Raw genomic sequence first — 26,288 nt, forward strand, 5'->3', positions numbered from 1 at the left:
ACCACTAATAACTTTGATTTAGAAAAACAGATTTACACAGTATATAATAAAATTCAGGTACACATAAGTCACAGGCGATTTTCAGTTCTGTGCTGCTAGCTGGTTTTAAACCCAAGTTGTTGAGGTGAGAGCTGACTTTCTTCCTATGCTTAAGTGCCACTGCAACTTAATTATTGTTTCTGATATTTTAGCAAAGCCTTTAATAATGGGCCCATTATTTAGTAACCAAATTTTGTACTGTTACATGTTCTTGACAAGTCCTGTGAAAGCAAACAGGCCCCTAATAAAAGACAGTGATAGGATAACGTTGTAAAAGAAGGCCCTAGCTTTAGGCTTGCAAAGAAAATTATTGCATGTTCTCTTGCCCAGAATACTTGTAGGTGCAATAAAAATGTAATCATAATTAAAGGTCAATTTATATTGCTATGTTAGTTTAGCTACTTATCCTCACTGAAAAATGGTCCAGTATCTCTGTTCTAGGAGAGTTTGCGGTTCTTCAAGCAACACATCCCTTGCACTGAAATAGGGAATTTGATTAAGATTCTGACGTAGGACCATTCCTTTGGGCGAGTTATGGTGACACTTTACTGTTTTATGAATGATTAGCCAATTGATGCCATGTGAGGTTGCTTTTTCCTTGTGGCCTTGGAGGCAAAATGGCCATGGATAAGCAAGACATGACATACATTCTTCACAAATACAGTTCAAACCACCAGTCTGAGCCTCCTTCCTGCTTAAGTTTAGTCAGCCTGTGTTTGGGGAGAATTTCTTTTTAAGCAACAGCAGAGTCCTTTATCTACTTCCCATCTTTTATTGCTTAGCAACAAATATTTGAATGAACTAGTTCTGCACTTAGAATCATAGAATGTTAAGGGTTGGAAAAGACCTTAAAGATGATCTATTCCCAATGCCCCTGCCATGGGCAGGGTCACCTCCCACTGGACCAAGATGCTGGACCAACCTGGCTTTGAACACTGCCAGGGTTCAGGTATCCACAATCTTCTTAGGCAACCTATTCCAGTAAAGGAACCCTCACAGTTAAGAATTTCTTCCTAATGTCTAACCTGAATTTCCCCTCTTTCAGGGGAAATCACCCCTTGTCCTACTACAGGCGGGTCTCACAGCAGCAGAGTAGACGGGAAGATTCGCCTCCCTTGACCTGCTGGCCAAGTTCTTTTTGATGCAACCCTGGATTCCACTGGCTTTCTGGGCTGTGTGTGCACACTACTGGATCATGTTGAGTTTTTCTTCACCCATCACCCCTTACTCCTTCTCCACAGGGCTGCGCTCAACCACTTCTCTACCCAGCCTGTTGGTGTGCCTGGGATTGCCATGACCTTGCACTTGGCTTTTTGATCCTTATGAGGTTAGCATTGGCCCATCTTCCTGGCCTGTCAAGGTTCCTCTGGATGGCATCCTTTCCTTCCCTGGGTCTAACACACTACCCAGCCTGGTGTTGTACTTGCTGAGGGTACACTCGATCCTACTGTCCATGCCACCAACAAAGGCGCTGAACATATCAGCCCCAGTACCAACCCCTGAGGGACACCATTGGTCACTGGTCTGCATTTGTTCAAGGAGACAGACCACAACCCTTTGCCATCCAGACAGTTCATTGTCCACTGAGTGGTTCATCCATCAAATCCATGTCTCTCCTATTTTGGCATATGAATGTCATGCAGGGCAGCGTCAAGAACTTGGAATAAGTCCAATATGTTGGTTGCTCTGCCCCATAAAACAACTGTAAAACAATTGGCTCTGAGAGAGTCTTACAAAGGTTTAGGTTTCTTCATACTTCTTCCCCAGCAATTTTTACTAGTTTTTAACAGATTAGCTGACTTGATGTATAGAAAACAGGAAGAAGACAGACTTAACATAGCCAGTCTATTATAAGCCTTGCAAATGATGTATCTTTGACTGATATATTTTAAGAATGCTCTCAACATATGTGTATGATGATAACACTGTAAATTGATACCCCTCCAGTGAGACAGAGTGAAGGCTGAAACGGTTCGATTAATTACAGTCTTACACAACTTCAATATATATATTTTTATTCTTTTCTGTCAATAAGCTATCTCCTGGATAGTATAATTTTTGGCTAGAAAGAAAGTCAAACAGAAGTTATATACTGTGAAGGGACACTGGGTTCAGTTTAACTGTGAGGAGGTTAGTAATTTCCAAACTTTCAGACAAACTGTGAAGAAAGTGCAGTCGTCATCACATTCTTATAAAGATTGTCATTGTTGATTTAAGTATATTTCAGTTAAATCCAAACTTTCAAGCTTGGTTTGGGTGTGTAAAGTATACTTAGCAGAAAATGATGCATTAATGCAAGGACTTCTGCCTCTGCTTTCTGGCAGGCAGAGTTCCAGAAACGGTTTTCTACTCTATTGATTTTTTTTTTATGACTATGTTTCTAATGGACTTTATTCATTGATGTTTCAGCAGAAATTTCTGTCAGTATTTATTTCTATGAAAATCCAGATTTCATGCTTGGGAGCACATTAAATATTCCTCTGTACAGAGTTTAGAAAAATGGCTAGCACTGTACTGATAGAATTTCTGGTTTGTTTTCTCCACTAAATTGTACATACTGTCATATAGATCAAAGATCAAGAGCTGAATTCAACTCTGATGTCCTTTAGATTTCTGCTGTATCTTAGGTGAGATACCTTGCCTCTTTGTGACTCTATAGTCTCTTATGCAGTTATAAGTGTCACATGATTTTGATATCCCATCTGAGAGATTATTTGGTCCAGGAGAAAATCTGGGCAGGTTAGTGCAATGGTGGCTTCATACATCTTCTCTTTTCTGCAGGGGTGACAGTGAAGTCAAGGAAAGAATGCAGGTGGGTCAGCACAGTGTTCAAGCTGGATTGTGTGCAGACTTGGTGTAGAGTCATGGGGTCCCCCAGACACTCTCTGGTGCTTAGGTCTTCTGCATGTTGGTGAGGTGGTCCCTAATCTTGCTGCAGAGTCATAAGGTTCTCACCTCTCACTTCTGTACTCTGGTTTCTTGCAATATTAAATATCCTTAGTTATAGGACTAGGCAGGGAATATAACGATGATAATGAGTTCTTTAAAATCTTGATTTTCCTGATTTGCATTTGCTGCTCTTGCTGCTCACAGTCTGTTCCTGATACTGAGTCTTTGCACTTTTTGATGATCATCAGGCAGTTTGCATAGCTTGGCTACCTGTTTCCTTCAGCGCACAAAACCAATTCTCTTTTTCAGGACAGGCGGCTGACTATATTTCATCTGCTTTTGCCACAGTACAGAGCTGTTTACCATTTACTGGCTTATGTTAACAGCTATCCTGTCTGGACATAAATCATGCTAATTGCTACAGAGAGTGAAGGAAAAAAACCTAAGTTCTGTATTTTTAGGTTTTTTTTGTCCCAACTTTCTTGGTCATAAAGTCTGTTTAGGGTGCTTCCCATTCTGCAGTGTTATTTGTGGAGATACTCCAGACTCTCAAAATATCGTAAAGAGTTTATGAAGCCAAAAAATCAAAATAAAGGATGACAAAAAATATGTGGATAAACTTGAAATGATGCATATATGGAGAACAAGAGTAATACGACATCGCTGCTTCACACAGGAATCTGATTTGGGATTTGCTACTTTTTGTGGGACTTGGGTTGAGTGCATAAGCCCATATCAAAAGCAGTGAGGAGACAAGGACCTACAGTTCCCATTAGGAGTACAGCACTCTTCAGGAAAACACTCAGGAAATGTTTGATTGTCATGCCCATCTTTGCCTAGGGGAGGTGCATCCAGAGGTTTAAAAAAACAGATATCCGTACCTCAGCAGATCCCTACTTCAGCATGCTGTGTAGCAAGTGAGGAGATGCTGTGCTCATCTGCCAACCCCTTATTTAGGGGTACAGCCATGGAAAGAACCACCCAGTTATTGCTGTCTTGGTTCCCTAGTGTGGCCCTACCTGCCAGACATTGTGTCTCTGAAGGTCAGTCTGGAGGTAGGTTGCAGAGTGTTGTATGGGGCTTGAAAATATGCATTCTGCTGTCTGGCTCTAATAAGAGGGAGATGTGAGGCAAAGAGGATTGTGCAATTCAGTATGATATATATAAGTAAGCTCCTTAACTGCAGGAATTAGTGAGGAAGTAGATTAGTCCTGAGATTACACCAATACCAGAACTGTCTATCCTCCTTCAGGTTCAGAGCCATGGGAGACATGAAGAGTAGTCAGCATGAATCAGCCTGCAATTAAATTTAAAGTAGTAGTAATAAAGAGTCTAATTTGGCAAGAACCTTAGTGGATTATTTGCCTCAGACTCATAGGGCTGTGCTTTTGGCTTGCTGTTTGTTGTAATGAACATGTGTTCTCAGGTATTTCTGCCATTGACCCTATCCTTTTCATTACAAACTTCTTTTTCCTCTGATGGTGGTGTTTGGAGGAATTAGTCGTGATGTGGTTGGGGTTTGACTCTGGCCAGCAGCTAAGCCTTCACCCAATTGTTTGGTGACCCACTACAGCAGGATGGGGGAGAGAACTGGACAGGCACAAGTGAGGAAAAAACCTCTAGTAAGTCAATATAAAGACAATAAGTAAAAGGGGGGAAAAAGAAAGTAACAATGAAAAACTCACCACCATCACACTGATGCCCAGCCAGCCCCCAAGAAAAAGCTACTTTGGAGAAACTGCCCCCAGCTTATATGCTAAGCATGACATTATATAGTATGGAGTATGCCTTTGATCCCTTGGGGTCAGCTGTCCTGGCTGTGTCACCTCCCTACTCTGCTGAGGGGCAGAGTGAGAAATAGACAAGGCTCAATTCTGTGCAAGCACCACTCAGCAGTAGCTGAAACACTGTTTTTTAATCACAGCGTTAGCACATGAGCTTCTATAAGGAAAACTAGCTCCATTCCACCACAAACAAAATGTAATGCCACTTTTTTTTTCAATTCACTCCAAGGCAATAAATGCCCAACTGATGAAAAAAAAAAAAAAAACAACAAAATATTAATATCACCTACTTGTACGGTATCTGAGTAATACAAGACATTAGGAATTCATTGTAAGGACTGTTTCTGGCTTTTGTTTGTAGATGTGCATTTTGCTCTCTATGCTTGAGGATATTGGCATTGTCCCTGAAGTAAGAACTCCTGTTTCCTTGGTAAGAGCAGCAAACAATATTCTCTCATTGGATTCCATGAATGAAACAAATTTGCTTGACTTGTGAATAGATTTTTCAGCAAAACTGAAATCAATTTTTGTAAATCCTCATGCTGAGGTCTCTAAAATAGTGAGACAAGGATGAATTTTTATGCTGGTTTCTCTATATGATTGCATTACTAACTCCAAATGAAATATTCTCCTAAGAATTTGAGGAGGTTGCTCAGTTCTCAGATGGTCATGCTAGCTGGTTAGGGTAAATCCTCACAGATTAGGGTGGTGGTTTCAGGACCAATGAAGCAGGAAGAAGCAGCATGTGGTTTATCTGTTCTGATTAATCACTTATTCAGTTGCTACAATAAATTGACATGGAAGGGGGCTGGGGGTAGTGAACTGACACAGCTCTGGCTTTGTGATTTGAGTCTGATCTTTAAATCCTCATGTACTGGTCAGTAGCGGTTCAGGCTCTGGTTTGAAAGAAAAAAATAACAAAGAATGTGCAATTAGACTGTGTTTGCCTTTTTTTTCAAGGTCCTTTGGGCCAATTGCTGTACCTTTTTTCTCATAAGTACTTCTGAGTTATCCTGCTAAAATAATTTGGAATGGTTTAGAATTTTTGTTTAATTTTAAGGAGGCTGACTGTATAAGTAACTCAAAGTATTTGAAATTGTAAACATTATAGCAAAAAGCAAAACTGCCATGCTTTATGACATATTACTTGAGCAAAAAAAAAAAAATAGCAGGATTATATTGAACTAAAAAGTTTAGAATCATTGCAGATAGCTTAAGCACTAATCAAGACGTCAGGTTTTATATAGCTTCCAGTGTTCTTACACTGGTTAACACAGACAGTGGCAGGAAAATATTTGATACAGCCTGTGGAGGCCTCAGGCTGTTGTGTACATAAGACCCTTCATTTTGCTTCTTCTATGCAGAGCAAGAAAATAGAGGTATTTTAATCAAGACTCAGAGCAGAAGTAGAGCGTTCCTGGGGAAGAAACTTTTTTGTTTTGAGCTATAGTCTTTGGAATGTTTCAGGAAATGCCTTTTTGAGTCAGTCATCTGTGGAAGAGAAGGAAATTTTAGGTATTTCATACTTATGTATCAGACTTCAGAACAGGTTAAGTCAAAGAAAATATTGGAGGAAGTTTTCCAGTATAGCTTCTCTTCTGTCAGGTGTTAGAATATAGTTGTCTTTATCCTTAACTTTAGTGGGAATCTTTTATGTCTTCTACCACACTTCTGCAAAGAGCAGGAGGGTAGAAAAAGAAATTTTATGATTTAATGAACCTGAACCTCAACTTTGCCTAAATTTTAAACCAGAGAATTCTTTTTCACACCCTTAGAGGACCTAAATACTTATACAGTATGGCTGAAATAACTGAGCGCAACAAGCTGAAGACGCAAAAGAAGACAAAAGCCAAGCTCATCTGCCTTAGTGAGCAGGGAGATGGATGAGTCTGTGAACAAAGAACAATCCCAGAAAGAAAACAGAGCCCTTGCTCTTTGGAAAGCCCTCGTGATGGGTTAGCTAGAATAAGAGGAGTGCTGACTGATCCCACATATCCCTGATCTTTAATTGAGCCTAAGCCTTTCCAAAGGTCTTTAAGATACCGTGTCTCCTTTAATTAATCTGTTTTCCTGCCTTAGTAATTTCAACATAGGAGATACATGCTTTAGGATGTTGTGATAACTACTTAGGCAATCAGAAGACATTTTTGCCTTCAAGGTATTTGGCAGGTTCTGGCAGTTTTTCTTATCTTACTGTTGACTCAAGAGATTATCAACCTATTTTTAAGAACACTTACCCAGACGCAAATTGAACCAGGCTTGTCAGCTAAGATAGGACAGTAAAAGAATCTGCAATTTCAAAGGGTTTTTGTGCAGGAGGAGGGAGGGCCCATGTTTACAGACTCTCTGCCCTGTTTCACTGTCACACAGCTGCTGATCACACAATGATTTAGTTTCCTTGTAGAAGAACTTAATGCAGCATTAGTAGGTATGCGTCCCGCTGTCTAGAGCCAATGCTATCTCAGCCTTCAGTCACCTCCGTAGTTTGAGATTACTGGAGGAATAATGGGTCATCTTTCTACCGGAAGCGATAATTTGCATATCTAAATTCTCAAGCAGCACCAATTTCTACTTCTTCCAGTTGGAATCCTATTTCAAAAGTCTAATGTAAACATATTTGTTAGTCTACCAGTCATATGTGATAATATTTGAATTGACTTTATGTAATAGTGAGAATTGCTATTTTGTGTATTTTTCCCCATCCATATCTGTACCTAATATGACTTGTGATATATATAATAATTTGCAAGAATGACCAGGCCTATTTAATTCTGTGCGGTTCATTTATACGCACTGAATTCTTAGCTTATCAGAATGACTCAGTGAACAGGTAGAAACAAGATTAACATTAGCCCTTCTGACATCGTGATATAGTTTAGATATCATAAACAGTAAATTTAAGTGTAGGAATAGTTTTAGGTTAAAAAAAAAGAAAAATTATTTTCTTTTTACAGTCAGTCCTCATATATTTAAAACAATAGTAAAAAGATAAGAGCAATTCTAATAGGAACACTAGAAATGCCTATTATTAAATTCTAGTCATACAGTAATCTCTACAGTATGTGTAAGGTAGAGGAAAGGAAGAAAAAAGTTTTCTTAATGTGTGATTGCATATTGGATTATTTTAAGTGACTGATTCTTATCCAAGGCTACTTCAGTATCATTTGTGGCTTTCCAGATGAGCTCAGTAACATGCCAGATTTGATTACTGTGCAGTAAGACAGCATGACTTACACTTTTATAATGAATACACTCACTGATTAATGGTTCATTGTACAGGAAGAACTCACTGCCGTGTACATGCTTCTTACTGCAATGTCATTTTATTAAAGAAAGATATTTGGATTTTCTGATTTCCATTATTTGATGCAGTTGCTAGTGTAGTGGCTGACTTGGCTTTTGCAATGGATTCTCAGACATTGTGGAGCTGGTTGGTTTGAGTTTTTTTAACCTATATGTACTTTCTACCCATGAAAGAGTGATAGAACTTTAGACTACATAAACATCATTAACAAAGTTACTTTTAGAAGAACTTCAATCTGATATTTAAATCTGAAAGTCTGCCTCTTTAAGCAACATTCCCTCCTTCTTTAAGCATTGGTGCTGTGGCTTCTTCAGTTCTAGTGAGTTTCTAGTGAAGTGAACTAGTTCTAGTGAAGTGAACTTCAGTTCTAGTGAATTTCTAGTGAAGTTCTCATTCTAGTGATTTTTCTGTGAATGAAGCTTGTTTTTTTCTGATGTGGAGGAGGAGAATAAGATCAGTGAAAGGCAGACGGAACTACCCCATCTGAGAAAGAGCAGAAAGACTGGCAATGTGTAATTAGAGAACTGTGCTACCAAACTGCTTTCACCAATGACATCTTCATGGCTATACTTCTTTAGTTCCCTGTGTAGTAAATCTCTGCCCATAACCTACGCAAAGTGTGTGTGCAAAATTAAACTTTTAAGTGAAATCTCAACATCTGACACTGCCATTTTCATATGCATTTTTAAATCCTATAAATATTTTGTTTTATTTAAGGATTTATTTATGGTGTAGAATGGACCTGTGTGCCTGAGTTCAGCCTGAACAGACTTTTGCAATTTGACCTTGGAACTAGCTACATTGGATGTGTTACCTCAGAGGAGGCATGAAATCCTCCTACAAGGAAGGATGTCTGCCATCCACTGCCATCCCAAGGGTCACAGAAGGAACGTGGTCTTGCAATCTTTTATTTTCCGGTTCTGAATGTCATGCTATTACTGTTGCCAGATATTTGTGTGATCTAGTCATAAAGATTTGGATCACAGAGATACAAACTGATGGTCCTCTGAGATCATTGAGTCCAGCCATTAACCTAGCACTGTGAGTCCACCACAAAACCATGTCCTTAAGCATCACATCTGCATGTGTTTTAAACACTTCCAAGGATGATGATTACATCAGTTCCCTGGGCAGCCTGTTTTAATGACTGACAACCCTTCTGGTGGAATTTTTTTTTCTAATATCCAGTCTAAACCTCTCCTGACAGAACCTGGGGCTGTTTCCTCTTGTTGTATCATATGGTGCTTGGAAGAAGAGACCAAACCTAACCTCCTTTCACGTGGTTGTAGAGAATGATGAGGTCTCACCTGAGCCTCCTTTTCTCCAGGCTAAACAACCCCAGCTCCCTCAGCTGCTCTGGACTCACTCCAGCACCTCAATGTCCTTCTTGCTGTGAGGGGCCCAGACCTGGACACAGGATCCGTGGTGCCCTCACTGGTGCCAAGCACAGCGTGGCAATCACTTCCCGGGTCCTGCTGGCCACACTATTGCTGATACAGGCCAGGATGCCATTTCTGCCAGGCAGCTTTCTACCGGGCTTCCTCATCACATTATCCCTGTTCCAATGTGGGGCCGCAGGGAAAGCCCTGTCCCGCCGGGCTCTCTCCCAGGCCGCAGGGCCATCCCTGCCGGCTCTCGTCCCTGCTCCCGCTGTCCCCTCGGGGCTCGCAGGGCTGTTTCTCGCTGGCTTCCCCTCGCTCAGCCCTGGCTGCCGGGCAGGTTTTTGCCCTCCCTTGCCCAGGCTTTCCCCGGGGCTCTCGCCCGCCCGCCCGTGGCTGAGGGGCTCAGCCGTGCCCTGCGCTGGGGCCGCTGCAGCCGCTGGCGCCGCCTGGGGCCGGCCCGGCAGCCCCGGCCGCTCGCAGAGCCAACACCAGGACACCTGCACCCAGCTGTGGAGAGGATGGTCTCGTCTGGATTTACAGGGTTGTTGGTTTTTTTTCGTTAAATTGAGATAAAGTTATTAGATGCTCTTAGAAGGACAGGAAAAAAAAATTAAAGGGTCAAAGTCTAGGCTGAATTTTGCCAGCACTTTGGAATACGGGAAGCCATGAATTATTTATGTCTGACTTCCCAGTATGTTCCCAAAAGGCTGGTAGTATTTTCCTTGTTCATCTGTCTATGATCGCCTAAGATTTTAATTCAGTTCTCTCAGGAGTGTGTTTATGCTCTGACTTACAGAATTTCATCTGTGTTTTTGTGGCATAGATAGAAAATAGTGTTGCTGTTGTGGAAATTAAATGTAGCCCAGTTAGTCCTAGTAGTTTCTCAGCTATGGTGTACTCTCTTAAGCTGCTCAGCTTTTATTTTTCCTCTTGTAGTCCCTCTAACTTTCCCTTTGTTTTTGGTGCTAAGTTCCCAGGAGTGTGGGTTAAAAGGCAGCTTACTTTATGATGAAAAATAAAAAGAATTGGGATGGCTTTTTTAGAGAAGGGAAGCCAGAGGGGAAGGAAAGGTACCATGGTCATTATCATTATGTGGGAAAATGCTTTTTTGAAGACAACTGATGGAGCTATTAGGCTTTTTGTGCCCATGCTGAACAATGGGGGAAATGGAGATTAAATGTATTATTTTAAACAGCAAAGCAAGTTTTCTACTGATAAGGCCAATGGAGCCTGGAGCAGAGGGAGGTGGCTAAGAGAGGCTGCAGTGAGAGAGGCTGTGCAGGACCGGTTCTGTGTGTTAAACATGTGAAATGACAGGAAAAAAAATCTGCCTTGTCTAGAGATTTGGTAGTGGGTTAGGGGTGCAGAAGCTCGTTTCAACCATATTTTTTGTAATTCTACAGTACTAGCAGTTTTAGGTCCCACTGAAACATGAGAATGTAAATTCTTATGCTGAAGACTGAGATAAATTAAAAGTTCAATTCTGAACAGATGTGCAAACGTGAGTGCTTGCTATGTTGATGATTGCTGTTGAAACACTTTCATGTTGCTGAGTCATGCTTTTCTTTAAATCTACTGTACCTTCAGCACAGTAGTGTCTCTGTTGCTTGTGAAAATTCATTCTGTGTTTCCTTTCTGTATGGTATTTCTTATACAAATTTATGTAATGAAAAAATAACTTTTAGAGTCTATAATGTTAACAGTTCAGCTGGATATCACAGAGCTGTAGATCCAGGGACACTGGCCTACTAAGTGCTGTTGGCTGCAATCTTCCCCCTTGAAGAACTGTAGTAATAAATGAACTCATGTGATAGATGTTTGAAATTACATTCTCTGCCCAGAAGAAATATTTTAATAGGGGCACAAAATATTTATTTTAATGTCAGAGACATTTATTTTGATTTCTCTGTTTCTAAATGAAGAGGACATGTGCAGCACGCCTTTTTTCTCTTTTTCTTCCCTCTTTTAATATCTATATTAAAAAAAAAAAAACCAAACACAAAAATTATGGAAACATGCAGTGATTGCAGAATGTTAACTACTGTCCAGATATTGAGCCTATTTGAAGCAAGTACACTTTAGGACAGTAGTTGATTGTGTAATCAGATTTTTTCCATTTAAACTGATGTTTGTAAAATTAGATTACTAAAGCAGTTATTGAAGCATTTTTTGGTGAACAAACTGTTTAAAAAAAATCTATGGCCTAAAAATTAAAATTTACTGAAATTGAATATAGCCCTAAAAGAAGTTAACAATAGCAGCAGGCAGCTGCTCTCCGTGTCTCATGGATGTAATTGTTTTGAACTCACATAAACTGTTGTTATTGTACCAGTAGCATCTTTTTGGTCACAGAGCGGCTTCCCTGTTGGCCATGCAGCCCTGCAGTCCCTCTCAAATACACTTTAAATATTCTAGAGCGTTTGTGCTAGGGCAAACATTTTGTGAACTTCTGGACTTCCAGTCTCGTTTACTTCGCTGGGTTTTACCTCCTCGGGCGAGTGTTTGTGAAACAGCCGAGCCTCCCCGCCGGGGGTGGGGGGGTTCAGGCAGCCCTGGGGGAGCTGATGAGCTGAGCAGGCACAGGGGCTTTTCCCGGAGAGCTTCCTCAGCACTGCACGGAAAGCGGGCTGCAGCAGCGGGCTGCTCCCAGCCAGGGCGCCTGAGAACATTTCACCAAGCGCCTCATTCACAGCTCTGGTGTTCCTTCCCAGCCCAGCGCAGTGTCGGGATGCAGTTCTTTGAGTGTCACGCTGTTGCAGTTCCACGTGTCGCCTCGGTGAGCTGCCCCGAGCATGAAGCACGGCTTCCCTGCACCCGGAGCGAGTGTATGCAAGGGAGGTGGGACTGCTGCTCTTGTCCTTGCTCATGTGCTTAGAGCCCGTGGGCTCCTTCAGACTTCACAGGCTACGGAGTCGATAGCAAGGAGTGTTGCATTACAGTGATTTCTGCAAATATCACTCTACAAAATTAACTCTCAGGCAACAAAATCAATTATTAGGCCATTTGTTGTTTTGTTTTGTTTTTTTTTTTTTGTATGTAAATAGCCACACCAAAAAGAAAAATACTTTTGTTTCTACTACAGTAATGTAATTATTAATTTACTAAGAAAATAAAATAACTAGTTTGTTTGAAAGCAAGATAACAGAATAAAGATTTATATGTGTGTGCCTACATGTCTCTTCTGTGGTACTTTACAAGACAGCAGTAAGTTTAATTGTATGTCACAAATTAATTAAATTCCTATAACAGAAGCCGGTACTTTTGTTAAAAGAAACCAAGAAAATATAATTCAAGAAGTCCTTTTAGATTGAGGTATTGGAATTGTTAAGAAGTCTTGTTTGGTCTGCTTGTACTTGTGATAGAAGAAGGCAGGTATGTCCCCCAAGGTTTTCTGGTTTAACTTCAAATAATGTTTGTGTCTGGAGCAAGGGCATTACCAGAGCCAAAGATTTGGTATTTACTACTGTCAGCAAGACTTGCTTACAAAAAGTAAGCTGTATGAAAATATGTAGCTTCTTTAATTAAAATTATATATAATCACATTCTTCAATATATAAACTAGCCTAGCCTGAGATTTAGGGAGACTTTCTTCTAACAAATAACTGGCTCTTTTATGAATAATCTGTGTTCATTTTTTGTCTTGCATATGTATGCCAGTGTCTTGAGCTTCAGGAAGCTGTGGAAAAATGCTACCCAGCTGGGCTAGCTGTGTCTTCTTGGGCAGCACTCTGGCTTCAGAGACAGAGCTTTATAGAATGTCATTTTCCCTTCTTTTAGAGCTCTGATTTCCATGGCAGACTGATGCAGGGATGCCTAGGCTGGGAATTGAATTTTATATTTGTTTTTACCGACTACCCTTTCCTGCTGTTTTCAGTCTTCTCACTTCTTCCAGAAAAAGCTCTATTATTATATATTTTAGCAGAATAGAGCCAAGGCAGGACTTTTGCTTCTTATGCAAGTGATGACTGCTCTGAATATCCCCACTGCTCTTTATGAGGCCCATCCAGCTGGCAGCTTGTGGGCCACTTCTCGTGTACAGAATGATTCTGGCCAGCTCCCACATGAACATGATTTTATCCTATCGTGCCTGTGCATAACCATGCAAGCTGCCTCTCTGCTCCTTTACTTCTGGAATGTGGCACAACGTGTCTGCCTCTGGAGATGTGCCTATAGTGACATTTAAACAGAGATACTGCAGTATAGCTTAGCCTTCAGAAAGATAAATCATTCCACAGTCACACTACTGTTTTGCTCTCTGAAAAGAAATGCTAGAAATGCCTTCAAATGCTAAGACTCTTTTTTTTTTCTTTTTTTTTTTTATTGGTAAGAGATCTTAAAAATGGCTTAACAACTAGTGTGCTGTTTTACATAAAAATACTCAGATAAAATGTTGGCAAAATCACCTCCTAGACTAGAAGAAAGTGTAGGAAAGTTACCTAGGCTTAAAATATAATACATATTAAATAAAATTGTGTGCTAGCAAGTAAACACTAGATAGTTTATATTTCTCTCATATATGATTTTTGGGTTTTCGCTTTTCAAAGAGGTTCATGATTCATTGCTTTCATGATACTGTAATGCTGTCCTGTAAGCTGCCACTGGAATACTGTACAAAAATCACAGCTATAAATTTTTTGAATCCTCCCAAATGTACTGATGGTAACTATTTCAGAGTAAGACTGAGAGATAAATTAATATTTTTTTTTAAAATTCAGAAACTGTTTATGTTTTAAATGAGTGATACATTCTACAGTACAGAACAGAAGCATATTCTATAATTTTTACCTTAAATGAGTGTTATTATTCTTGTATTTATATGAGTCTGATATTTATCAGGTTTATGATAACAAATCCATTGTTTTATTTTTCCACGAACTGCAGAAACTATGCCTGTTCCAGACCAGCCCTCGTCTTCTGACAAGACAAGTTCCCTTAGTCCTGTGTTGAACACATCCAATGGCGATGGCTCTGAAACTGAGACAACCTCTGCCATTCTAGCTTCAGTCAAAGAACAGGTAGGCAAGTGATGCACCTGTAGGCTGGAAAACAATAGTATGATTTACTGGGGTTTGTTTTTACAAATTTTTCATAGCTGGTATCTGAATAATTTAGTTCACAAATGCTTATCGCAAAGAACATTAACAGTTTCTTCATGTCTTAGTATACTTCTGTAAGCTTTCCTACAGTAAATTTAATCTAATTTCATTGAATTGCCCATTTTATTCTCCACTTTCACACTTAACTGTGGATGGTGGTTTTCTGATGTCTCTCCTTTTATTATTGGCAGTCTGCATGTGGAGTTACAGTATACGGGCATGTAAGAGGTATAGACAAATGAATTGTGGAGAAGATGTGTTATTGTAGAATTTTTAAAGGAGTAGTAAGAGCCCTAGGATTTTAAAATTTTTATACATGTTTTTGGGGGTTTTGTGTAAAACCTTTTGTGAGATTATTTCAGGGCAAAACTGGATATAGATAGAGGCACTCAGTTTTGGATGATTAAAACAAAAATATTAGAAATTTTCAAGGAAGAGGTCTTCAGTGTGATGGTCTGCTTGATGCTAATAAGACAGGTTTGGACATTTTAATGTAAATTTTTGTGGGCTGATGTCAGAGATTTTGCTTTTAATGCCTTTTTGTACTTTAGGAGATGGTTAATATTTCAGTTAATGCAAATAACTAGTTTTTGTCGCTACCTCCTTTGGTTCGACAGCATCAACAGGAATTCCAACGAGAGACATTAAAATCAGCTGCTTTTAGGCTGCTTTATCCTTGTTGAAGGTGTTTAAATTGGTTCTTCCTTTATCAAGTACTGATCTTTCCCTGCCAAAGACATTTACTGGTTCTTGATTTAAATTAATGCATGAATTCAGCTTATGATATCTCTCAGCACTGGAGTAATAGCTCTTGAGTCTTAAGAGGTTTTATAAAAATTATAACATTGCTCTTCCTTGGTTTGTTATATGCCAGTTCTCTCTTTTGGGTAGTAGAGGTTAGTCATATTTTCTGTTCTGAAGAAAGGAATGCAAAAATGAAATGTTGTAATGTGGAGTTTTGTCTAGAGATTTATGGCACATCTTTGGAATTGAAAATTGCCCATGGTTTAGATGTTTGTTCTCCCTTCCATGTCAATGATATTTCTTGGGCGTGTACCAGTGTTTCAGCCTGTGCCACTGCATTATTTTGTAGAAAAATACCTGCCTTACTTTTTGACTCTTTGATCATGAAAAAGTGTACAGGGAGGTTACATAGATAGAAGATATATCTGCGTGTTGGAATGTGAATCACTGTATGGAATAGTGACAAGAACTTCTCTGTTGTTTGGTGTTGTGATTTTCACTAGTTTATACCTGGCTGTGTGTTTTACAAATGAACCTCCAACCCCTATAAATCAATAGAGTACCAGAGGAAATTGCTAGATGAAAAGGATTTTCAAGTGGTAATACATTAGCAAAGTTATTTCTGATTCCTGTGAACCACAGCAGAAAGGAGACTGTAATAAAGTAGTTCTGCATTCACTTATCACCAAGAAGAGCCTAGCCAGCTAACCTGAGGTACTGCTGACTAAAAAGATAATGTCTTGAGCTGTTGTTATACAAGGTACCAAAATTTAACAGGTGTTCTCTTAAGGAAATTTGCTTCTTGGCAGGTATCTCTAGTCAGACCTATCTTGAAGCTGGAAGACTGTACTAAGCTTAAAACCAAGCCATAATATTAGTAATAATATTAGTAGTAATAATAATAATAATAATAATAACCCCAAACACCACCCCCCCCCAGCCAAACCTGCTTTCTGGCTATTTCTTTTTTCCCATAAGATTGTGTATTTTGACACACTTCCATTATTTAATGTTCTGTTGGAAAAATTCTAGGTAATGCCACAATCCTGCTCTTCAGACAGATGAAATACATTGCACTGAATCTCCATTATTGGAGTAAATGAAGTTAAGTTTCTAACTGACTGTTCAAATGGGTAGCCACCTGCTTTTTAGAAGAAGGAAAGAGTTACTTTACAGTTACTTTACAGTCTGGTATGTGATTTTGCTCTACATGCTCTTTGACTGTAGCCAAAAATATAACTAGAGTTACACAGATACAATTATTCAAAAGTACTGTCAATATTGAGAAATCAAGGTGTTTTTCAACCTATCAGTCATAATTAGGATGGTTTTCAACTAATCAAGTATATTAGATTTTCTTTTTCTGTGCTGATGCTTAGCTTTAAAAGGTTTACTTGCATTTTCCCTTGGAACACTTGGGGTAACTTCATGTGTTACTTCTCATAAAAGAAATAGAACATTGGCACTAAATGATGGCAATAGAGTAAACTGTGGTATCTATGATACTGAAAAAAAGTAAAAGTCACTTGCAGTCTTTGAAGAGGGCAGGATATGTGAAAGGCACAGAGAAGTGGTAATAAATGTATTTATTTGCTTTACTTGAATCTCCTATGTGAAACTTAAATGATATATCAGAAAATTTTAAGTTTTGCTTGCTTAGTTTGAAAAACGCATATCCCTGTGCTGTCACATTTTGAGGAACTGATTTATTTGGTCTAAAAATTTTATTGGGGCAAAAAATTGTGCCTGCTATGTCAGATGTAAAGTGACACACACGATTGTCATGACTTGATAAGAAGATTTAGCCACATGCTTTTCAAGCTGAGGGTATCTGTCAAAAGAGAAATAGAAACCTGTATTTTGCTGTTGAGGAGTTAGGTTGATTTTGGGAAATGTAGATGCAGAACTCCTTGCTTTAAAATATGGACCATTTCATTTGTGCTTTACCTCTGGACAAGCGTGCTGATTCATGTTGGGGTTTCAGACTTCAGAGATGCTACTCAGAACTGATAGATATGGAACTTGAATCCATTCTTCATCCCTTGCTGTGAACTTTCTTAAGGTTAGACAGCACTGCTGGAGGCAAGGTCAGAATCATTCACCATGTGTCTAAGAAAATATGAGATGCCAGGCAGTGGGTGACCTTTGGCTCAGCTGTTTTTGAGCAGTCCTTATGAAGAGAAATAGTTAATAACTCTGTGAAAATGAAAGCTGTTGTTTTGGGATTTTTTGGTCTGGTTTTGTTTGAGGTTTTTTAGACAGTATCAAGCTCTTTAAAGAAAAATCAACCAATAAAGACATAATTTCAGTTTTCCATGAAATGTATGAAGAAGAAGTTTTTTTCTTTCTTATGATATACTGGCAAACTCCTTTGGCCCAATGCTTCACAGGTTTTATAGAACATAAGGCCATTTCTCTTTGCATTTTGTCATCTGGTTTGGTATCTGTAAGTATGGGAAAACTTCTTCAACAAAAAAGTGAGATATTAGGACTTCTAATTTATGTGATAGATGCAACTATTTCTGCAAAAATATGATGTGCTTCTGATTGGGAATTTCCACCTGCAAAAGAGACTTCTGAGCCCACCTGTTAAAAAATATCCTGGGAAGAGAGCTGTTGTTGATGCTCTTTGGAAGGTGGAAATAGCTGCTGGGGAACCTTTTGAGTAAATATGTAATGAAGCTGATGCTTTTCCTGGAAGTCTCCAGGCATATGTGGTTCACAGTACTTGGTTCTTGGCATACAGAAAACTGCTCCCTTGGAAGTTGAGGGGAATTGTAGTGACCTAGCAGAGGCTTGTTTTGGCAGATTTTATTTTTATAGGAACACTTGGAAAAGATGAGATAAATTAATTTCCTAGGAGTAAGATCCATCTTGAAGTATGGACTGCTATTTTCAACTCAGAAATATCATCATACATCTCTTTTATTTTCTTTGTGGCTCTAGAATCCTTTGGCATCTTAGTATTAAGCTGTTTCAGAGAACAGCTTTCAATTTCAGAAAACTTATGCAAAGAACAAGTTGTGCCAATGTTTAATATTTCTTTTGAATCTTTTTTATACGTACCTTTTTCAAATAAAGATACTTGTTTACAGTTGACTTTCTTAATTTCACCCTTTCAAGAAAAATGTTTAGACTAATCCTTCTGAAATATTTCTCATACTGTTCAAATAAGTATTGATTGATATGTTCTTTAAATCATATTGCTGATTCCAGAGAATAGAGAGGTCTAGCTTTTATGGTTGGCTTTTGGTTTTGGTTTTTTGGGTTGGGTTGTTTGGGGGTTTTTTGTCTTTGTAAGATGTGGGTTTTTTTTCTAAAATGGCTTATGTTGCTTTTAATTATTTACTGTGTTTTTCCACTAGAAAGCTACTTATTTGTCGATAAATTATTATTTGAAACTATATTAAAAATCACATATAGGGCAATAATTACTAAGTGTTATTATTACCATCAGTATTAAATAAGTGCAATATATCTGGCTTAAGTAAACTTTTACATTAGGTGTTAGTACGCTTTGGAAACAGGGTTATGTATGCCGTGCACATCTTTTATATAGGTATGTGTAAATAAAACTGTAGATAGAAAAGGCTGTAGGAGTTCAAAGATTTTTTTCTTTGCTCTGCTGGGTTGTGTTTCTCATGTCTTTATATGATGATTGAAGTTTTAGAAAAAAACCCACATATCTAGATGAATGTTTCAATTCAGACTATTTTTTTAAGGCCTTAAGGCCAGAAGAGATATTAAATCTGACCAGCAGGTCATGATATTTCATAGAGTCATCCAAGTTTTTGGTCCCCAATCTGATTACAGAATTACTGTTTTCCCTAATATAATGCATGCCATATTGTAATGTGTAATATTCACCTAAATAAAACCCCATTCTTTCCTTTTGGGTACCAGTAATTACTCTAGTAGTATCAAGTGTTCAGCAGGTTTTCTTAGTAGGTTCAGTTATGATATATTCAGGTTTTGCTTGCCCTCAAACAGCGGGCTCTGTTTCTGCCTTTAAAAGTTCTAGCAACTCTTATTTCAAGCCAATGCTAATTATATTCAATCAATAGATACTTCTTTCATAGTTTCTCTTAAGTAGCATGTCAATATATTCACTTCCTTAGTTATAGAAGTCCCTTGTTTCCAGTTGGGTTTTAAAATATTCAAGAGAGATACAGTGGATCCCATGCTTCTAAGTTGCTGAATGGACCAACACATTATTGAAATATGAAGCTTTGGAGTACAGCTGGTGCTTCCCAGACACATCTTCAGGTTGATGGGAATTACTTTTGAGATGTACAACTCTGCTACTGGAAATGGCAAGGTGGGTGGAGAAGTTTTGAAGAACACTATCACATTGTCTGTTGAAGAAGGAAATTGTGGAGGGGGCTCACAGCTGGTCTGTGAGTCAGAGTTAGTTGAAGGAGAGAAGCTGATAAGAGTCGCCTTTTCCCCTGAAAGGAGTTCTATCAAGGCCATTGGCATGGAAGCAGAGGAGAAGAAGAGATAAATGAGGGGCCTGCAGTTAGATATTGGTGGAAAACAGTGGCGGAGACCGCCTCACACCACAGAACATTATGTTGATTTATTGTGGCCAATGAATAGGCATAAACTGTGAGAAGACATAAAAAGACAGATGCTGCAAAAATAAGAGAAGCCTTCTCAAATACATGGTGTTGTTCTGTTTGTTATGACTGTCTCAAAATGACAGGAAATCATGTATTATAGCCTGCTCCACAAGATTCTCAGGCTCTTAATTTAGTCTGGGACCTCTTTCATACAGCTCTTTGGAGAAACCGTGAGTGTATTTGTGTTGTGCTTCTCAAGAAACAGAAGTTAACAAGACTGGAGAACTCAACAAGCAAGAGTTATTTGTGTTCAGAACCCTGTCACTCTTATGTTGTGCCAAAGGCCCTGTAGCCATAGGAGATGCTGTATGAAGAAACTAAAAATTGCTTCACTGATAAAAGGCTGCAATGATAATCCAAAACATTTTTGGGATAGTTTTAAATGAGCTGAAAGTAGAAAGGTTTCTGCAGAGATCTAGTGTGATCGAAGAGTATTGAGGCAATATATCCTCCCAGCAAAACCGTCTTTGAAGAGAGGGAAGAAAATGCTAATTATCAGAATAAAATTAGGGTTAAATATGACACTATTTTGACTTCAACTAATGTTGAAAAATTAATATTTCAAAGCCATGAATTTCAGAGAAGCTGGATAGAAAGCCACTTAGCCACAGCTCAGTTTAATGCTAATTTAAAGCATTAATAAAGGCCATCACAAAGAAAGGCAAAGTATCCTTTCTTATCAGACAGCCTGTATATGAGCATGCTTTTGGTAATCCAAAAGCACTTCTGCCTTAGCTTCATTTTTTTTGCCAGTAGTGGAACAATTTCAAACTTGGAATAAAGATACCCGAAGAAAGTAATAATATTGATCTCAATGCCAACATAATTTAAATTTTAGTATATTACATTTTTAGCATTTTAGTATATTGCATTTATAACTTTTAAGATAACTGATTACTTTCTCTCTGGTGTCATTCATTAGGGCTTCTTTAAACATAAAATATTTTTACTCCTAAACCTGACTTTTTTAACCAGTGTAGTGGAAGAGAGTCTTTATTTCACCTCAAAGTCACTTTAGAGGGAGATCTGAGCTTAAAATACTTACAAGAAGCAAGTCGTGTCTTTTCCTGTCCTGACGCATCTCCCTCTGTTGTACTGGCAAACATGTAATTCTGCAGCCATGTGGGGAATGCTGCTGGGGAGCTGAGTGGGTCAGAAATATGAAAAAAGATGTCAGCTTTGGGTTATTGGAGGTTGAGTGTGTTGCTTTCCCTTTTGGTAAAGGGCAGTTGGGTCAATGTGTCAACTTGTTTGCTTTTTTGTGGGCTTTTTTAGCATGGCTGTTGTAAACATATACTTCAGGCCATGACTTTAATCAACTTTGCTGTAATATTTGGAATTATTCAGAATGCCCAACATAATAGGCCTATATAGTTGTTCAGGGGGGCAGAAGTTTTGGGTGTGTCTCCCACAACTCTGTAAAAGCAACTTGCAGTCTTTATAAGGCTTAGCTATCTAACCTGTTTTCAGCATTGTTCTCTTTCTACACTTGAATTAGGCAATATCCATCAACAGTAATTTTCATTTGCATAGAGAATATTTGAGGCTTGAGTTCCATGGCTTTCAAAACCATCACACCTCTTCTACTGAGAAAATTAGGTGCTTTTAAAAGGCAAAACTCTGAAGGCTTCAGTTAGTGATTGCTTTTATTTCTTCTGTCTTCTTGGGAAATGAAAAAAACTATTAAAGAGCACTTTCCAGATTCCACAGTGACCCCGTTTCCTTTGTCTTGCCAGTGTTTCTCATGCAGCTTGCTCTTAAAACTTAAATTTTAAATGGGATTTTTGAAGGAGATTTGATTTTTGTAATTATTTTAACAATTTTTGTTCCTCTTATGTAATTTTAAAAACTTTACTACTTCTATTGTGCTTCCCCATCTGTTTCTATGTGTTTTCTCACATGTTATTATTTTGTACTCCAGATGCATTTACTGCTAAATGAAACTATATCTTCATGTGGGTAGTTTAAATCTTTTGTATTTCTAGGTAAAACTGCTTAGGGGTAGGCTGAATTCTATTCATGTTATGTTTTGATAAAATAAGCTACAATTTAGTTTATCCCCATACATGAAAACTAGAACCCAGGAAATGCTAAACTAAGTTTAAACTTAAGTCTTACCCAGAGTTAAGGTACTTTGCTACCAAAATAACCTTAACCTAGGCTGTGAGTTACAGAGTTATTATAAGAATAAACCAGTTTAGAATAACATAATAAATCAATTTCAACGTGTGGAACATGTACGTCTCTTTTTCCTCCTCTGAGGTGAAAATGTGTTTATCTCTGAAATTTCTGGTGAATTCTAGTTGCTTCTGATGAGGATCTTTCCAGTGTAAAAGGGTAAAAGGGCAGCAAAGGACATTATTACTTAAAAAAAAAAATACTTTGAAGATTCATAGTAAAGTTCTAGACAAATTAATTGCTTAATCCATAATTCTTTTCCTCAGCATTAACATTCTAGGTAAAACTTCACTCACTTTGTTTTGGAGGAAGGCTTTAGATGTATAACCTATAACGTGCCTAATAGTGGAGCCAGACTTGTTGTGGGGATTTGTTGCTACTTTTCATGAACGAGTTTTCATTTTCTATGCAAAGAGCAAATCCAAGTCCTGAGGCCCAAAGATGCTTTTGTCCTTTTTATTTTCTAAGAGTTTTCATTGTATTTTTTAAGGGGTAGATATGAGATGATAGCAGCTTAAACTTTTTTTCGTGTTGAGACCTTGTCATAGTACAATACTTTTTGACCATGTTCTTTTAGAAGACTAGAGGACTCTTTAATATATAGTAAAAAGTTTAATTCATTTCACATTACTTGCAGTTACAGGGGATTTTGACTTGAAAGTGATACAACAATTCACTCAAATCACAATTGAGTTACTGAAGTGAAGCAATTGCACCATACAATTGATATGGTATAAATGGAATTTAATTATTTAGAACAAGCTTATCATCATGGTGCTGAGCATCTCCCGGTCCCCAGAAAGGAATGTGTTTGTTGAAGTCCGCTGAAGGCCTCAACTCTGTTCAGAAAGGAGTTACTTGGTTCATTAAGGGTTCCATATAATTCACATAAAGCTATCCAGCAAGCTCCCTAGTGGGGACCATATTCCTTCCTCCATCATCCTCTTGAGTCCAATAGCTGTCCTGCATGCCTGGAGCTCAAGGTTTGCAGCCACAGGGGAGTGAGCCAGGTCTCCCAGGAGGTGTGTCCCAGCTCAGCCCACTTGCCTGAAGTCTGCTGTTGCACTGGGACTTCATCAGTCACTCACTGTAGGTGGAATCACAGCAGACAAGACGTAAGGGCATGACTGGGCTCTGTAGAAAAGCATAAAACAATAATCTAAACATCTATTATAGGTTTATGACTGAAAGATATCCTTGATTAGAATTATAGGATGATAATTTATAAGCAGATCCAGTATATACAGAAGTTACATTATTTCAACTAGAAGCTAAAACTAGCTAAAACTAACTTAACCCGTGAAATTAGTTTTGTTTTGCTCTGGGTCTACATTCCTTTCATTCAGGGACAGGCACTTAGGCAAACAGTCGAAATTCTTTGCTGATACAGTCAGTTTGTCTAAAACAAAGGCACCCTTGGGTTTCCCTTGGCAGGGAGATGAGTCTGGCTTCCTTTTCAAGGTTTGTGATCAATCATGCCATTATTCTTTCCTGAGCCTTCAGGTCATGTAGCCTCTATTTATCTCTTCAGAGCATTCGTTCATTGTGGGTGTCTAAGCTGTGAGTGTGTAGGGGGCTGTGTGGGGAGGGAGTGTCTTTGATCTGTTAAAGCTCTTTGGCCCCTTATTTTACAATACATGATTGGAAAATCTTGTTTTCTCCTGTGCAGAAATTTACCTTTTTGGATAATTATCACTTGTGACACCAACTTTTGTAAGCAAAAACCTGCCACTGGTTATCTCTTGACAGCATACAGAGTAAAACTTCTGCTTCTATTAGTATTCCTTCAGTTTCTTCAGTCTGGATTGTAACACAGCAGATAGCTGCTTGTAGTCTATTTCCTTAGTTGCTTCAAAATGTGAGCTGTTCTTCTCAAATTTCATCTCTGTTCCTTTAGTTGCCACATTTGTTTTTCCTGGATTTCTCAAAAGGCATTATTCTTTTCATTTTTCCGACAGTCCCATGTCTTATGCATTACTAGCTCCTGTCTGTGTTGATCTTTCCTTACTTGGATTTCTAGTGCCCTTCAACATAATGATCTGAGTAATCTGGAATGACATTTTGCTGCTTAGTGTGGTATTCCATCACTCTAACCTGCAATTCATGTTGCACTGTTATCCCATGGTCATGATTATCCATCTACCCCAACAGTAACACAGTGCAGTTATGTGCCTGACTGTAAATAAATTTAAATTGAGCCATTTGTATACCATTACCAGCCCCTTTATCCAGGAAAAATTGTAGTTCATGTTCACACAACTAGGCAATTTTCAACACATTTTTTTCAGTGAAAAGTGAAATTACAAAAATAATGCACAGAATAGGAAAATTTCTCAACTTTATCGGTTCACTTCTATGTATTTCATAATCTTCAGAGTCTTGATGTAAATAAGTAGGTTTAAGAATTGTATTGTATATTGCCTTGAAAGTGGTAAATATTTTGTTCACTCCTTGTCTGATTAACACAGAGTAACACATCTTTGTAAAATCCTGTTTGTATTTTTAGTGTATTGTTATTTTCTGAAGTAGCTCAGTGCTTTAGGTTTTATAGCTGGCACCCCTGGAAAATATTGTTTTCATGTTTCAAAGTAGTTGCAGATTTTTTTCCTCCTTTTTTATTTTTCCTGTACGTAGTTAGATCTGTCTTTGTTCAGCTCATTGTCAATCTAGGTCATTATTTGAAGCTTTTGTTGGCAGTCCTCTTGAGGGTAAGTACATCTGATGCTATAAATAAGACTGATTCTTCATAATAAGTCAGCAGATTCACTTGGAAATTCTTGGCTTTGTAGTAGGTTTGATGAAATGGAAGATCTACTGCATTCTTCTGTTATCCAGAATTTAATTAATATCTTCAAAACTGTGACATTCCAGAATTTAGTAATTTTGAATTAATATAAGATTACTAATTTTGTTTAGAAAGGTGAAATGGACTCCTTAAATGATCTCTTTTTTAATTCTGTTTTTTAAAACTTCTATTTTTTATTTCACAAAGCAGTGTTTGCACAAGAAAGCTTGTTCCAACACATTTTATGCTGTTCTGTTTGTTCCAGACCTGAGAAAATGGAGGATACTATTTCTCTTACTGTATCTTTCAGTGGCCTGTACTGTGAAAATAGATGATTCTTTGGATTAGTTTTTTGTTTGTTATTTTAGCACAAATTGTGTCAGGGACCAACCAAACCGTACTCATTCTTGCCATAAAGTAAGGTAGCTGCATGGTACAGCTCCCAGATGCTGTTCTACTGGCTAAAAATTTTCAGGCATGGAAAAACCTGGGATAGATTGTGTTTTCTGTATGGCTGCAGCCACAGGCATGGAGTCTGGAGCAGCTCTGTCTGCAACATGTGCATGGGCACCATTCTGAAACCTTTGACCACTGTATGTGGTGCTGGAGCTTTGAAAATCCAAAAATTACATAGTTTTCACATTCTGTATTAGTTCTTAAAGGCTTATATAAACAGTGAATAAATTCTTGAGATTAAATTAGCAATGTATTTTCATCCTATGTGCACAACAAATGTATTATGGAACCAGGTACAACACTAGGTAACACCTCTGTCTCTGAAAGTGGGACAGGGTGTCTCACTGTAGTGCACATTGGGTTGAGAAGCGGTGTAGGTAGGAGTGCAGACCACAGGCTGTAGAGATTTGCCAAAATGCCCCCCCCACCCACTGAAAGGCAGCACCAGCATCACCCTGGAGGTTTGTCACGCTGAGGCTGCATGAGGGACTGAACAGTTGGAACCTGAACAGTTGTCCATGGTAAATCTGATAGCCACTAAAACTGAGGTTTGAACCAGTGCCTGTTGGCTGATTGTGAATTCGCATTGCTGCCGGTGCCGTGCTTTACCTGCCAGATTCACTGTCAGACACTGAAATATAAACTAATGGATAGCATATGCCACAGTGATGCCTATCTAAATGCAGAAGAGCTAAGTTAATAACTTAAATAAATTACTTATTTAGGAATACATCAATATTTAAAGGCTGATGAGAACTCCACTAAGTGCTTTCCATTTAATTTTAGAAAGTGAACTACAGCTTATTCCACAATTTTTTAAAAACAAAAACAAGTATAAAAGTACTTTCTGCACCAGTGGTGTGTGAGTGATACGCAGCTGTATTTCCATATTTAGCATGAGAAATCGTCTAATACTTAGAGTCTTTGCTAGGTTGTTTTTGTGTGAGAGAGAGAATCTTTCACTGTCAGTAGTTTTAGTGCACTTTGGTTTGCAAAGGCCATACTTAAT

General features: G+C 38.4%; 1 protein-coding gene across 4 annotated transcripts in view; it reads left to right on the top strand.

The window, feature by feature from the left end:
- CTNND2 (catenin delta 2) overlaps positions 1 to 26,288 on the top strand; it is a 631,469-nt gene that overhangs the window by 104,658 nt on the left and 500,523 nt on the right. For all 4 annotated transcript variants that reach the window (XR_008434168.1, XM_053959428.1, XM_053959656.1 and 1 more), the window contains exon 2: positions 14,280 to 14,413. Coding sequence is in view for 3 of the 4 variants with exons in the window: in XM_053959428.1 (XP_053815403.1) it covers positions 14,280 to 14,413 (134 nt within the window). In the remaining variant the exon portion in view is untranslated. The remainder of the gene's footprint in view (positions 1 to 14,279; positions 14,414 to 26,288) is intronic.

The sequence above is a fragment of the Vidua chalybeata genome, chromosome 1, assembly GCF_026979565.1.
Source record: "Vidua chalybeata isolate OUT-0048 chromosome 1, bVidCha1 merged haplotype, whole genome shotgun sequence".
Lineage (NCBI taxonomy): Eukaryota > Metazoa > Chordata > Aves > Passeriformes > Viduidae > Vidua > Vidua chalybeata.